The sequence below is a fragment of the Pecten maximus genome, chromosome 2 (genome assembly GCF_902652985.1).
Source record: "Pecten maximus chromosome 2, xPecMax1.1, whole genome shotgun sequence".
Classification (NCBI taxonomy): domain Eukaryota; kingdom Metazoa; phylum Mollusca; class Bivalvia; order Pectinida; family Pectinidae; genus Pecten; species Pecten maximus.
In genome coordinates, this window is record NC_047016.1 from 25,306,670 (window position 1) to 25,323,620 (window position 16,951).

Here is a 16,951-nt window from a genome sequence, read left to right on the forward strand (position 1 = left end):
CACAAACTACACACACAACTACACACTTACAATTCAACACACAGCTTCACACTTGTACAACTCAATACACAGCTTCACACTTGTACAACTCAATACACAGCTTCACACTTGTACAACTCAATACACAGCTACACACTTGTACAATTCAACACACAGCTACACATTTGTACAATTCAACACACAGCTACACAAACTCTACACACTTACAATACAACACACAGCTTCACACTTGTACAATTCAACACCCAGCTACAAACTCCACACACAGCTACACACTTACAATTCAACACACAGCTACACAAACTCCACACACAACTACACTTACAATTCAACACACAGCTTCACACTTGTACAATTCAACACACAGCTACACACTTGTACAATTCAACATACATCTACACACTTGTACAATTCAACACACAGCTACACAAACTACACACACAACTACACACTTACAATTCAACACACAGCTTCACACTTGTACAACTCAATACACAGCTTCACACTTGTACAACTCAATACACAGCTTCACACTTGTACAACTCAATACACAGCTACACACTTGTACAATTCAACACACAGCTACACATTTGTACAATTCAACACACAGCTACACAAACTCTACACACTTACAATACAACACACAGCTTCACACTTGTACAATTCAACACCCAGCTACACAAACTACACACACAACTACACAATTACAATTCAACACACAGCTTCACACTTGCACAATTCAACACACAGCTACACACTTGTACAATTCAACACAAAGCTTCACACTTGTACAATTCAACACCCAGCTACACAAACTACACACACAACTACACAATTACAATTCAACACACAGCTTCACACTTGTACAATTCAACACCCAGCTACACAAACTCCACACACAGCTACACACTTACAATTCAACACACAGCTACATACTTGTATAATTCAACACACAGCTACACACTTGTACAACTCAATACACAGCTACACACTTGTACAATTCAACATACAGCTACACAAACTCCACACACAGCTACACACTTACAATTCAGCACACAGCTTCACACTTGTACAATTCAACACCCAGCTACACAAACTCCACACACAGCTACACACTTGTACAATTCAACACACAGCTACACAAACTCCACGCACAGCTACACACTTACAATACAACACACAGCTTCACACTTGTACAATTCAACACCCAGCTACACAAACTACACACATAACTACTCACTTACAATTCAACACACAGCTTCACACTTGTACAATTCAACACACAGCTACACACTTGTACAATTCAACACAAAGCTACACACTTGTACAACTCAACACACAGCTACACACTTTTACAATTCAACACACAGCTACACACTTGTACAATTCAACACACAGCTTCACACTTGTACAATTCAACACACAGCTACACACTCGTACAATTCAACACACAGCTACACACTTGTACAATTCAACACACAACTACAAACTTGTACAATTCAACACACAACTACAAACTTGTCCAATTCAACACACAGCTACACAAACTGCACACACAACTACACACTTACAATTCAACACACAACTACACACTTACAATTCAAGACACAGCTACACACTTGTACAATTCAACACACAGTTACACACTTGTACAATTCAACATACAGCTACACAAACTCCACACACAGCTACACACTTACAATTCAACACACAGCTTCACACTTGTACAATTCAACACCCAGCTACACAAACTCCACACACAGCTACACACTTGTACAATTCAACACACAGCTACACACTTGTACAATTCAACACACAGCTACACACTTGTACAATTCAACACACAGCTACACACTTGTACAACTCAATACACAGCTACACACTTGTACAATTCAACACACAGCTACACACTTGTACAATTCAACACACAGCTACACACTTGTACAACTCAATACACAGCTTCACACTTGTACAATTCAACACACAGCTACACACTTGTTCAATTCAACATACAGCTGCACAAACTCCACATACAGTTACACAAACTCCACACACAGCTACACAAATTCCACACACCCTCCAGCCCACACCAGCTTGGTTGTTGATTAATAAGGCTCACTAAATGTGCTTCAGATTTCCCAACTAGAACACCAGATGTTAGAGGACAAAGCTCGTTACATGACAGAAACACAGTCCCTGGAGAAAAAACTTACCCAGACTTGTCAGCGAATTGAGGAACAAACAGCAGAAATCACTCAGCTACAACAAACTATCAAGTAAGGTTTGATGTTGTTATGAGAAGTGAAGGGCCTTAAATCCAAACAATTGTTTTTCAGTGAAGAATTGTCAAGCCTAGCACAAAATATTTGTTTATATCATAGCTAGAATTTATCATGTCATCTTATGTTCAGCTAATTATTCTTTCATAATTTCAATTTCAGAGATTACAAGGAGGAAAAATTACAGCTAAATTCTGACATACGTACCCTGGAAGATCAGCTTCAGGATGAACAGACTGGTAGTGAATGTAAAACTAAACGTGTGTCTAAGCTTGAGAAGGACATCCGTGATCTTAGGGTGGAGTTAGAGAAGAAAATAGAAATTAGTAAGATTTCTCCTTGTCCTGTCAATATTTTAATTCTTTGTACATATGTGAATGTGGAAAGGTGCATTAAAAAGTTCAATTTCAAATGTTGATGGATTTATATAATAAAACTGCATGTACATGTATTATAACTGTATTAAGATTCATTCAAATGTTTATCATCACGTGTTGTGCCTGTATTCCTATTTATTCATTCTACTTCAGTTAATGACTTTGAAGACCAGCTACAACAGAGGGAGGAAGACATGCAGCAACAGATGCAGCTGGTCAGTGAATTGGATGGTGAAATCAAGAGATTACAGGTAATGTGACCAGAGACCATCACACATGTTTGATGTAATAAGCCAAAAGTAAATAAATGTACTTTATTCATATTGTTTTATACCTAGATAGTGACATTCTGTCATATGAAAAAGGTGACCTGAAGCCATGTTCAGAATATGTTTTGTTGGCCTGCTTGATGGGATGTTTAATCTGCTTACTTCAGACTTATTCTATTATGTAGGTGTCCTCAGAGCAGGACCAGAATCGTGCCTCTGATGTAGAGGGACAGCTTCAGAAAATTTTGTATGAACTAAAAGCCAAGCAGGAAATGATTGAAGACATGAAGGAGGCCCATAGAAAAACACAAGAGGAACTCAATGACAGAAAAAGGGAAGTTGGGGAGCTGAGCCATGCCCTCCAAGACCGCCAGAGCGAGCTACAACAACGGATACAGCAGGTAATTAAAAGGGACCATAGCAGATAGGACAGGTGGTAGACGTAACAGTAGATTTATTGGACAGGGCTACAAAATAGTAATATTAGGAAATGAGGCCAGGATATCTAATTAGGGGCAACAAAATAGTAATATTAGGATATGAGTCCAGGATATCATACAAGGGACAACAAAATAGTAATATTAGGATATGAGGCCAGGATATCTAATTAGGGGCAACAAAATAGTAATATTAGGATATGAGTCCAGAATATCCTACTAAGGGCAAAAAATTAGTGATATTAGGAAATGAGTCCAGGATATCTAATTAGGGGCAACAAAATAGTAATATTTGGAAATGATGCTGCCAGGATATCATACTAGGGGCAACAAAATAGTAATATTTGGAAATGATGCCGCCAGGAGGTCATACCTAGGGGCAACCAAATAGTAATATTAGGATTTGAGTCCAGGATATCCTACTAGGGGCAACAAAATAGTAATATTAGGATATGAGTCCAGGAGGTCATACTAGGGGCAACAAAATAGTATCATTAGGATATGAGGCCAAGATATTAATCTTTTTTATCATGCATTGTGATGTTACCAGCTCTATTGTTTTTACAGGTAACACAATTAAACCAGAACATCAAGGAGCTACACAACGAGATGGAACAGAGGATACAGAGATTGGACAGCCAGCTGATTAAGTATGAGAGCGAGATCAAGGAACGCACTAAACAGGTATACAATAGGTTTTTACCTGGGTCTGATATTGCTACAGATCGATTGATATCACCGCTTACTGTATGTGGCGAATCCAAAAGTGAGGGGTTCGCCACGGGGAAATGTGACGACACCGATACACAGGTGAGTTAAAAATCAGTAGCGAGCAGTAAAATGACAGACGCCCGACGTTAGCTCATAATTCCTATTCAGGTTAGGATTAGAACTGGTTAATAAAAACATTACATTGGATTTCGTGTTGTTTTATCAGTGACTGCCAGTGTCAAGTTCGTATAAATTTATACCACAGGAAACGACCTAAATAAACTCGGTTTCTCCGATCTCTGTGCTTTGGTAATTGGAAATAATATGGAATATTTTAAACTTCAAAGCGAACATAAGAATGTCTCTATGATAAACATAAATGATTTTAGATGTAATTGTCGGCGAGTCCTTAGATCGTATGTCAAATTAGGAACACACGGATGAAACAGGGATGTATGACCCCCCGATTTGAGGTGCTACGATTGTACTGTGCCGCGAATAAGAAAATCATTAAGGTTTTGTTATTTTAATACACACATTTTTATACAATTAGTAATAGTAATCTGACAATTTGACATCAGTAAAAGCACAAACAAAAACACCGTTTATTAACAATAATAACGCAAATATTTTCATCCAAAATCGACCCAAGTCTGACTACCATTACGGACCAAATCCAAGATGGCGACGTGCATTTCGGCTTATCGGGTAAGTCGGTTAATAGGGTAAAAAGTTCCCGCAAATAGGCAACCCGATTAAGCGGAATGCACTGTATGTAGTACAGGTGTGACACTAAACAAAATAGACTAAATTGAATGACCATCGTGCATATCTACAGTTTGTTATAAATTGCTATTTGTCTACATATCATTACCACGGGTCTGTTCATTTTGCACAAATCGGTACATCCCTTTTAAAATGTGATGTTTCAGGAAAACATCTTGATGTTGATGGACTTGTAGCTCCTTAATACAGACTTGTCTGAAGGCTTGTCTGAAACAACAAAATCACCAGGTCCTTAATTTTAAAGCGAAAAACACTGGTCTAACCAGTAAACAAAAACGACCCAAGTTCTTCTTTGTCTCTAGTTGTACATGTTCACAATTGAAACTGATCAGTCTAGCCAAGAACCAATAAACATCATACAATGGTGGCACCAAGATCTCTCGGGGATCACCAAGATCTCTCGGGGATCACCAAGATCTCTCGGGAATCTCTTGTTTTACTACACAAGTGTATACATGTACATACTGACTCTACTCTACTCTTGACTGCTTTGAGCCATAAGTTGGATGCCACACTAATCAGAGTTTATATTATGCCTGATATTTTAAATTTTTGCATCCAAATGGATAAATTATTCATTATTTGTTATCATGATCCAATTAATAAAATTTTTACTGTTTCTGATTTTTTATTTTTCCTGGGTTTAGATTTCTGACCTTGATGACAGATTACAGTTGACACAGACCGACCTGAAAGAGAAAGCGCTCCAGTTTCAGCAGGCCGATCAGTTGTCCCAGAGACAGCACATGGAGCTGCAGTCTAAAACCACAACATTGGAGGAGCTTCAGAAAGTAAGCTATCTGTCTTATTTCATCAATTTTCATGACTCTAAAACACTTATGATAATCCACAAGGGCCATGATAGCTCAGTCAATAGAGCATTGGACAGTGTAACCGAAGATGAAGATCTCAGGTAGCACACTACAGTAGGACAGCCTTGCCATGGGCGATTTTTTTGTTAAGCAAATAACTCTTGTACAGTGGACCCGCGATAATCTGGACGCCGATAGTTCGGAAAACTCACAGTCCGGACAGAATAGCACGGGAACGGATTTCCGTAACGTTATTTGTACTCACCAGTCCGGAAATTCGGATTCTGATTCCGGAAGCCCATTTTGGGAACGGAACGTACTTTTTATTAGTAAATTTCCCGCAATAATCCGGACGATTTTTTCACCACGAGGAGAGAAAAATGTCGGGGCAAGTTTCACAGCTCTAAAAATCACAGAAAACATAAGTTTACTTATCCTTCAGAGCTGTATTAAAATTGCAAATGTTGTACAAATTACAAATATATATACTTTATTAGAGGTAATATGTAGGGTTAAATGGCAATGTTTACATATCTAAAACATGTGCCATATTTTTCAGAATTGGGCATTTTTACTGTACACTGCTACCTCAATTGATTGTAAAGTCCATATCTGGACTGTTTTGTGTTTCTCATGGAAACAGATCACAGAATTATCCTAAACTGTGTGTAATTGTGTCCTTAAACAAGATACTTCATCCACATTTGTTGTAGATAGCATGTGACTGGCCTCACATATAGTCACCAGCTACTACAAGGAGATTCTGCTTCAAAATGATATTAGCTGTTCAAATGAACAGACAATCTTCTAACAGCTAGAAATGTATTCTTTTGATGCATCTTAAACAGATTATATGTCTAATAAACAACCATATTTTATGCCCTGCCACAAAGTGGCATAAGTGACACATCTTAATAGTGTTTTTCTTTCCTGTGTACAGACAGTGGAAAAACAGAAGCTTCGATTAGATGAACAGAAAGAGGAAAATGTAGAGATTACACAGGAGCTCAGACTTACCAGGTACGTACATTGTTATACAGGGACTGAACATTGTTGTACAGGGACCGAACATTATTGTACAGGGTACCGGTGCTAAAGCGTTGTAAGTTACAAATTTTCATCAATATCTATCTTTGTAAGTCCGTTTCACAAAGGAGTTGCTAACTTTTTTCGAATCTCACAATAAAATCATATGTTCTCTGAGGAAAATACACAGCTCTCTAACATGTAGTGTAAACAAAGATTACACATTTGAGTGAAAATTCTGTGTCGGTCCTGGACTCATGTCCTGTACACAATGAAGGATTATTGAAAGAAAAGAAAGTTTTCTGTAAAATTTCTATTGGATATCATTTAGCATGCGATAAAACAAACAGTAATAACACAATTTTCATGGATTTTGCTCACTGTGCACGGATATAATGCTGGAGTTCAGTCTTAGACTGACCACTGGGACTGTCCATGAATATGGGTGTAATTAGTTACAGAAGTACCAGAAGTATTTGGCTAGTATGACTCTTTAAAATTAAAAACTTGGCTTCTATTCTTTAAATAATCGCTTACAAGGCGAGAGTCTTTCTCTGATGCTCATCTGTTATTGAGTACAACATCATTTTATGTTCAAAAGAGCATGATGGTGTACAATGTCAAATTGTATTCTTAAGTTATGACATGGTGGATTTGGCGTCAACCTAAACAAGGTTTTGAACGTTACAAAGTTTTGTGAAATTCATAGTAATTTGTAAATCTGACTTGCGCTAAAGTTACAAAAATTCTTACCTTACAAAACTGTGAAACGGCACCCAGGTTTGTAAATCAGGGTATATATAGAGGTTACACAACGAGTGGTTGTTGGATATGGAATTTATTTCACACAAGTAAGTTATTTTTTAAAAGTTACAAAAGACACGAGCTTTAGCGAGTGTTTTTTGCAACTTTTAAAAAATAACTTACTAGTGTGAAATAAATTCCATATCAAACAATTTCGAGTCTTGTGACCTGTTTCTACCACAATAATATCGGCTTGAATCAAAGGGAAACGTGGCCAAGTATAATTTCGTGTATGCAAATAAAGTGTACCGGTGACGTCCGGGACCGGGTGATGTGACGTCATTAAATTATTGATGACGTCAATAACAATTGCAGCTTGGGTCAAAGTTCACCGTGTTAGCCAATCAAAATGCGTACAGAGTTTATACCACGTGTGGTATAAACAGATTGTTAATCAACAGCTGTAATGATTAACTGATGGTCTGAGAGTTGAATAACACAGGGTATTGTGGTAGAAACATAGCTACAACCAAGTCTTCTCAGGTCATCTGTATGTAAGACTTGTTTCTGACTTCAATTCTTATATGGAAATCAGATATGAGACATGTTTATCATATACCTACATAAATATTTCAGTCTGTTTTAGCATGTAAACTTGTGTTTATATTTCAGTATATTTTAGCATGTTAAAATTAACCGGTGTAAATATTTCTTTCTATTAAGCATGTTAACCTGTGTTAATATTTCAGTCTGTTTTAGCATGTTCACCTTTTTAAATATTTCGGTCTATTTAGCATGTTAACAAGTGTTAATATTTCAGTATTATTTCAGTCTGTTTTAGCGTATAAATTTCCGTTAATATTTCAGTCTGTTTTAGCATGTTAACCTGTAATATTTCAGTATGGTTTAGCATGTTAACCTGTGTTAATATTTCAGTATGGTTTAGCATGTTAACCTGTGTTAATATTTCAGTATGTTTTAGCATGCTGACCTGTGTAAATATTTCATTCTATTAAGCATGTTAACCTGTGTAAATATTTTAGATTTCAGTCTGTTTTAGAATGTTAACCTCTGTACAATCACTGTTTTACATTTGCTTGATTATTATTTCAGAGAGCAACTTCAGCAACAACATGCTGAGTTTTTGTCTACAAGAAGACAGCTGTCACAGATGACAAGAGAAAACGAACGGGTAACTCGAGAATTAGAGGAGACACTCGCTCAGCATCAGGTTTGTGTTTCAACATTTTTACACCAGCACTGTCATTAGTATGAAGTGATCTTTGCCTATGTTCTATAAATCCTCAGTAAAAAGGTGGTGTACTGCTTTTGAAGTGAAGTCATAGTGGTTCTCAAACCACGAGATCTATTGTGGCACATACAAATGACCAAATCATTTTGTTCAAAATACAAACAGGTATAATTAATTATCAAATATTAATTCATTTACATGGTCATTAATATAGACACGTGCAAGTGTCAGGGAGCTTGTCTTCTCAGACCACACTGAATGCTGTTAATTCACTAGAGACATGTAGTAAGATTCATTTCTGACATAAAAATAAGATAACAATCTGTTTTGTTCTTTTGGATTCCTATATTTCTTGCGGTTTAAAACAAATGACTGAATATGAATCAGTATGCCTTGGATGTATAATATGTTAAAGGTATATGTTAACTTTTGTACAAAGTCACTGTGTTCTGTTGCAGAGTAAGGAAAACAATAATGCTCGCTTGGCAGAAGAACTCGGGGCCAGTAAGGCACGTGAGGCCAAGGCTGAGGCTAGGGTCACATCTGAGGTTATCAGTCTTCGAGAGGAGCTGGCAGAGACAACAGAAAAATATGAAGACCAGGTAAAGCTATATTACAGGATTAAGAAATGTCTCTTTAATAACTTGTTTTGGTAATATAACATTTACCAAATAAAAACAAAACTGAATACAGATACCATTGTTTAATAGAATATCTGGTAAAATAACATGTACCCAATAAAAACTAAATACAGATACCATTGTTTAATAGAATATCTGGTAAAATAACATGTACCCAATAAAAACTAAATACAGATACCATTGTTTCATCTGTCTTATAAATGTATATGACTTTAAAAAAAAATCTGAGAGAAAAAGAGATTGTCTTCCAAGCTAGATTAGCAATCAAAAAGACAAGAGAGCTTGGATATATAAGTAATTGTGGCACAATATTATTTGTCATTAACCCTGGGGGAAATTACTCTTCCTGATATAATATTTGATCCCCTTATTTCAAGATAACTCCATACCAGATTTGTTTGAAAATATTTATAGCTATATAGAAAATGTAGCATTTCAAAGACACAAAACTAAATATCAGTCTATGCAAAGTCGTGTACTGACTACTGAACTACTTGTCAAATTTCATTTTATAGTTTATCATATATTGACAATGAATCACTGTTTATTGTTTGATGAATATGTCATCATTAAAAAGTGTAAAACAACAACATACTGCTTTCCAAGCAATACAATATATATTCACATTTAACATAAGCATGCTATACACACATTTCAACTGCTGTTTTTCTCCTACATATATTCTATCTTATTAATACTACACAGATACATCAGATGAAAGAAAAGATGAAAGATTTTTCCTCTGACAAAAAGAAATTGATGACAGAACTTGAGGAGAAGTCAACACAGCTGCATGATCTAGAGATTCACTACCAAGAGCAGTTTGAGAAACTCCAGGATGACCTAATTGTTATAAACCAGGAGATGGCTGCTAAGAAAAAAATTGTCAGCGCTGCAAACGAGTCTCTTATTATCAAGGTAATTATGTGGTTGTTTGGAATAACTTATCACACTACCATGGACTTCAGACAGAATTTGTTCAGGCCTTTTATAAATGGAAACAGAGAAGTGGTACAGACCCAATACAATTATTGTTTTCTGATGCTATCCACTGGTTTCCTCAGTTATTTTAATCTGGTTATACATTACTATATAATTTGTTTACTGCCCTGAAATTTTCTAGTTTAATTTTCTTCTTGATTTCCAGGATGCTGAGATTGCTCGATTACAGGCCAGAATCTCTGGGATGGAAAGGTCCCTGGCTGCAGCGAGATCTATAGAGAGTTTCCAAGGTGATAGAGCTAGCTCTGTATATCAGAGTTCAGTGCTCATGTCAAGTTTTTCAGGAAAGTTGGATTCTGAATCAGACGATCTTAATCAGATGAATGCTTTTCTTCATTCTTCTGATCAAACAAAACAAAAACTTCCCATGCGTGGAAATACTGAAGAAGTGGATATTCATCAACATGACCAAGTTATGTCAGACCTTGATGATCCCCCAAGGTCAAAACGTGTGGAAAAAGTGACTACTGTATCCAATAAAAACCAACATACAAAAACTGATGTTGCAGCTCATAGCAACGGCAATGGTGCTATTAGAAATCTAAAATTTGATGATCCTAATAGTGTTCCTCAACACTCCTACAACCAAAACCAGAGATCAAATAATATGTCTCAACGATTCCCTCAAGGTCAGCCTGTTATAAATAATCAACCACAACCACCTCCTGCCAGAAAAGGGAGACAATCTGATCAATTTCCTGGAGAATTTGCACAAGGTCAGTACACACTATTTTTGTTATGTATATATGTACCTAGCTTACATGTATAATAATGATATCATAATTATGTATGATAAAGGATAGTTTTATCATCATTTTTTTTGTTGATTTAAAATCAAAACACATGCACTCATTCACTCCATATCAATTATTAGTCCCCTGCCCTTTGAAAAACGGGGGGACTATAGGTTTACCCTCCATCCGTCGTCCATCCGTCACGCAACAGTTGTCCGGACAACTGCTTCTAAAGCACTACTCCGATTTTAACTGAACTTGGTATACATGATCAGTATAACATGTAGTTGTGCATCTCACTTTTTTTTTTTTGGAAAACCATTTTTCAAAATGGCCGCCGGCTTCTCATTGCTTGAGGATTGTCCGGACAACTCCTCCTAAAGTACTTCTCTGATTTTAACGAAACTTGGTATACATGATCAGTATAACATGTAGTTGTGCATCCCACATTTAAAAGGAAAAAAAAAAACATTTTTCAAAATTGCTGCCGGCTTTTCATTGGTTGAGGCTTGTAGTTGTAGTTTTTTCGGAGTAAAAATTCCGAAATGCAGGTAAAAATGGCTATATCTCGTCACCTGGCCCTTCTAAAGTACTACTTCGTGCACTCCTAGGTCAGGCAGGGGACTTGTATTGCTGTTGCAATACTATCCATCCTTCTTGTTTTTTCAAATACAATGTCAATTCTCAGAATTTTTGTTTAGGATCCCAATACTTTGATGACAGATAAAAACATGTTGCTGATAAATGGGGGGGGGGGGGGGGGGGGGGGACTTTTACTGTTGTATTATTGTACCATGGTGTTGTATTACAGTCAAGTAACACTCGCTGGAGTCTGTGAGGTGGTGACCTATTGTATTACAATAAAGTAGCACTCGCTGGAGTCTGTGAGGTGGTGACCTATTGTAATACAATAAAGTAACACTCGCTGGAGTCTGTGAGATAGTGACCTATTGTATTACAATAAAGTAACACTCGCTGGAGTCTGTGAGGTAGTGACCTATCGTATTACAATAAAGTAACACTCGCTGGAGTCTGTGAGGTAGTGACCTATTGTATTACAATAAAGTAATATCGCTGGAGTCTGTGAGATAGTGACCTATTGTATTACAATAAAGTAACACTCGCTGGAGTCTGTGAGGTAGTGACCTATTGTATTACAGTAAAGTAACACTCGCTGGAGTCTGTGAGGTGGTGACCTATTATATTACAATAAAGTACAGTAACACTCGCTGGAGTCTGTGAGAGTTTGGTTTGTTTGGTTTGTTTTTGTTTAACGTCCTATTAACAGCCAGGGTCATTTAAGGACATGCCAGGTTTAGGAGGTGGAGGAAAGCCGGAGTACCCGGAGAAAAACCATCGGCCTACGATCAGTACCTGGCAACTGCCCCACGTAGGTTTCGAACTCGCAACCCAGAGGTGGAGGGCTAGTGATAAAGTGTCGGTACACCTTAACCACTCGGCCACCGCGGCCCCAGTCTGTGAGAGAGATAGTGACCTATTGTATTACAATAAGGTGATGCTCACTGAAGTCATTGGGACCTCTGTCTTTAGTATGGTAACTGTTGATACCTAACCACTGTTTCAGATCCCACTACAGCCATGATGATGTATGGTCAAAGTCCTGGAGATGACCAGCTCATTATGGAAACAGACTTTAGTGACCAGTACTTTAATGACCAGTCAAAAGGTCAACTGGAACCAGAACAGTGGTATGTCAAAAGATTTCACTTGTTTGATTTGTTTGATATTTGGAAAATAAGTACTGAAGTTAGGTTTATCAACAAAAAATTATTTTCAAGTGAAGCTTGGACCGGCTGTTTTATGTGTTCATTCAATGTCTAAGAGTATTGCATAATAACCAGTACATTGTTTTGTATGTGGTTCACTTCTGATCAGGATGGAATTTGTAAAATTTAATAGTCTAGTGATATTTCGGATTATTTACAAGTGCAATTTGGAAGAAGAAAAAAATGTAATAATTATTTCTCATTTTTCTGATGGCAGCATGCAAGAACTTCAGGAGCGGCTTCGAGCAAATGAAATCCGTCAAAAGTTGATTGACAAACAGCTACAAAGTCTGGATGAATGAAGAAATGACAATGATTGCAGCATATGTATGAATGAGTGCAAGGACGGATGGAAATCAGGACGAATGGCATATATTTTAACTGTTTAAGATTATAAAACTATTAATTTTTACTGATATGTGATTGTAACGAGTGTTTTGGTGGAGGCGCCAAAGTACAATTAAAATAGTACAACTAAAATCATGGATGTAAAGGTTGTCGAATAGTGTACATTATGATGTGATGAACTCTATTGCATCTTTGGTGTGATATAGAAATGAAATTAAGTTACAATAGTTTGGCTTTGGCTTGGGGGGGGGGGGGGGGGGGTGTCAGAAGCAAATTTATATGGTATACAATGTCGTGTTCCGTTATACGATTTGTGTTCAGTCTATTCTATTTCTATTATGTTACGTGGTCAGAACAAGAATTTGGAAACAGCACCTTTCTCTTATTAAATCATCTTTACCAAAAAAATATTTTCCAAAGTTTTCAATTTACAAGCAAGTTGTTTAATTCATAGCATAAAGGACATGTCAGTGATTCCATTTACAAACTCTAGATTTTACCACCTTAGCTCTCTCTCGTGGGACTACAAACATCATGCTAACCTCAGCAATTTTCTTACCCTTGATTAACCTTTGCCTCAAATACTTTTCTTCAACCTCCAAAACCTACTGTAGTAAATGTAGATTCAGCATTACACTAGCATAACAGAATCATGACTTAGTGATAATTTATACATTCCTAAAACTTGCCTCAATATTTTATCTTTATTATTTAATATTGTACCATAAGTTTTCATTATCATAATTAATAAACGTGTTATATATATATGTATTAGTATATTGTAAACACAACAAGCCTTATCCGTCCATTTGACATCAGTATTTGTTTTTACCATCAACATTAATTAGTGCTATGATTTATGGTTGTTCTTCAGGATGAAATAAGGCATTATTTTCTTATATATATTTTGTATTTGTTGTAGTTAAATGTTAATCATCACACATGCTTGTATTGGTTTGAATGGGTAGTGGATGTTAGAACGATAGATGCCAGCATCCAGGGGAAGTAACTCTGCTTAAAATGTACATTAGCCGAGACAAAGCGGAACACTTGTTGTTTTGTTTTGATACATGTACTCGATAACAAATACATCACAATTCTATCTTATAAACTAGTAAAATGCCAACAAATTACGACAGGACTGATTCCATTTGTATGTGTAAGATTTTTTAATTAATAATTCTGAACTCGAGTTGTGTTTTAGTTCTTCACAAGCATAAATATATATATTGTCATTTTTGACACCAAACTCATGGCATCCATAGACATTTCAGTGCAACTTCCATCAAAGTTAAAAATTACAAAAGAGAAAGACATCCTACTTGCACTTTTTTGTGACTTAAAACTCAACAAACCTGTGTAAAATATATCAAAACAAAATCTAACAAGAATTTTTTTTTTAAGATATGGAAACTGTTCACACATAACTTGGAGTTTTGGTTTTGAGCTGACATTCATGGAACAGGGATTCTCATTAAGTGCTTATACAATTACTTTGTTTTGATAAATCAGTTTGAAAAAAAAAAAACACTCAGCATTGGGGGAAAAAAATCATGTATCTGTTTCAACCAGAAACCTCAATACAATATGTTTATAAAATTTTCTTGACAATTTTATTTTTAAAGCAAGACAAATACAGTTTTAGAGGCCATTGCACAGAACTTCATTGTGCATTGCCACTTGTGTTTTCAGTCCCAGATCACTTCATCTTTGTTTTGTAGAGATATGAGTGGAGGTGATGCCAGTATTCCACATAATTCTGATGATATTAAAAAGGCATCCAAGCCTAGATTGATTCACACCCTATGTAAACATTTAAATGTGTTTGGTACCAGTAATGAAACTTACACAGATATGGGATCAATGTCTCTTGTGTTTATATGCTCCAATCTTTATGTATATGCTGGAAGAGAAAGTGTCTGATATTGTTCTGTGATAATGTCATATTTGTTCATGTGCATCTGTCACATTCCCTTTTATTCTGTACGAAAATTTCTACGTCATGGTTTTTCCAGAAGTAGACCACAATTGCTTCTGGTAGTGATATTTCTTGTAAATTTTATGAATCTCGCATCCCAAATTCCTTTAATGTAAGGAAGGTTATTTTTTCTCAACATGTACATGTAATTGTGATATTTATTAAAACTTGATGGAGCCAGGATATACTTCATTCTGTTTTTGTATTTAAATATTGGTACTGGTTCCCAGTATAAGCTGTCTCCAAGTCCTAGGATCTGTCTTGTTTTTTGCCATAATGAATATTTGTGCTACGACTAGCAATACTGCATATGTACATTGTGTTCTTTATCCAATATTAACCTTTAAAACTTCCTCTATTAGCTACATATATAATTCAATGTCAAATTTCCACATGCAACATAAATTAATGAGAAAGCCCACCAAGCTAGTTACTAGTTTATATATGTATATACCATGTTGTTCTTACTATTCAACTATAGATAATTCACTGTTATGTGTGATGAAAATATTTTTAAACAATTTGTATTTACTGTCAAAATATAACAACTGAATAAAAATATTTAATTTTATTTTTTACTGTTGTGCAATTCATTGAAATTTATTGTTGACACCAAAACAAGGATCAAGAATAAGAGTTGTCATTGCTAGCTAAATGGGCGGAAATTCCAAATTACAGGAGTAGGTCCGCAAATGTAGTACCAATAGAAAGGTCTTGTCACAAGAACCAGATGTGCGAATTCTCATCAACACATTTTATAAAACTTTAACCTCGCTGCATGTCTATGAATGACGCGAGTATAGCAATAGCTCTCACAGACACCCATGACACTTTGTCAAATGAGCTAAAAGTTATTTTTACCTAAAGAAGATCATTATCTCACCACTTACATTCAAGAGGTCTTACTTTTAAAACAGCTTCTTTTCTTCGATGATGACCTTGTTCTAATAGTCTTGTTCTGGGCAGCATTTTTGAACAGTTGATGAAGCATTTGCTGTGTAAGTGGAACTGATTAAAGTATGTAGAATCTCTGGGAGCCATGTTGAATTTTGAGACCTGGCTTCTAAAACCTTTGGTATTGATTTAGTCAGCAAATTGCACAGAAACCAAACATGGTGCAAACTCCATGTGGACATTTTGAATTAGGACTTGCTTATAAGCATTCTCTAGTAGGCAGTCCTAATCAAAACCCATCGTACATAGGCTCAAAACTTTCTGAAATCGAAGCATTCACCCAAGATACTTCATTACCAAAAATCCAAAATGGACAATTGCAGCCATATTGAAATTGGTTATGGGTAAAAAATTATTAAACCCTGAAGAGCAATTGATATTGGCATTTTAAGGTCATCGCACACGACCTCATCAACCTGATAAAATCTATATTTTCATTGTAGCGATGAGCTGTGAAAAAAGATTTCAAAGCGCTTTGTACATGTATGTTGCTTTCCATCTTAACCCAATTCTACATTCAGTTTTTTCCCTTAAAACACTTTGTTAAACAAGAGATCCCTGAGGGGATAGGTTCCATGTCAGATTGATCTTCTATTTTTCCCTTCCTCTTACTAATCTGTGTAAATTAAGAAACATCCCTCCAGTACTTTTCAAACAAGGGGAACCTATATATGAAATTTGAGATTAAGTGATAATGGCCATCCATCAGCCAGGTCGTTTTCCGATTGGACCCAAAATTGCTCCCTAAACATGGGACCAAGGAGAACCCACACATGAAATTTGAGAAAGATCCCTTTAGTACCTTCTGTAAAAT

General features: G+C 36.2%; 1 protein-coding gene across 2 annotated transcripts in view; it reads left to right on the forward strand.

Annotated features, from left to right (window-relative positions):
* Nucleotides 1–14,774, forward strand: part of LOC117321608 (coiled-coil domain-containing protein 18-like) — a 31,769-nt gene extending 16,995 nt beyond the window's left edge. The window contains exons 17-29 of one of the 2 annotated variants that reach the window (XM_033876088.1): nucleotides 2,134–2,276; nucleotides 2,442–2,605; nucleotides 2,810–2,907; nucleotides 3,111–3,326; nucleotides 3,930–4,046; nucleotides 5,507–5,650; nucleotides 6,612–6,691; nucleotides 8,555–8,672; nucleotides 9,152–9,295; nucleotides 10,040–10,252; nucleotides 10,482–11,052; nucleotides 12,656–12,779; nucleotides 13,075–14,774. In XM_033876088.1, coding sequence (XP_033731979.1) covers nucleotides 2,134–2,276; nucleotides 2,442–2,605; nucleotides 2,810–2,907; nucleotides 3,111–3,326; nucleotides 3,930–4,046; nucleotides 5,507–5,650; nucleotides 6,612–6,691; nucleotides 8,555–8,672; nucleotides 9,152–9,295; nucleotides 10,040–10,252; nucleotides 10,482–11,052; nucleotides 12,656–12,779; nucleotides 13,075–13,159 — 2,217 coding nt within the window. In that variant the 3' untranslated portion in view covers nucleotides 13,160–14,774. The remainder of the gene's footprint in view (nucleotides 1–2,133; nucleotides 2,277–2,441; nucleotides 2,606–2,809; nucleotides 2,908–3,110; nucleotides 3,327–3,929; nucleotides 4,047–5,506; nucleotides 5,651–6,611; nucleotides 6,692–8,554; nucleotides 8,673–9,151; nucleotides 9,296–10,039; nucleotides 10,253–10,481; nucleotides 11,053–12,655; nucleotides 12,780–13,074) is intronic. The other variant, XM_033876087.1, reaches the window with a different exon arrangement.
* The last annotated feature ends 2,177 nt before the right edge of the window (nucleotides 14,775–16,951 follow it).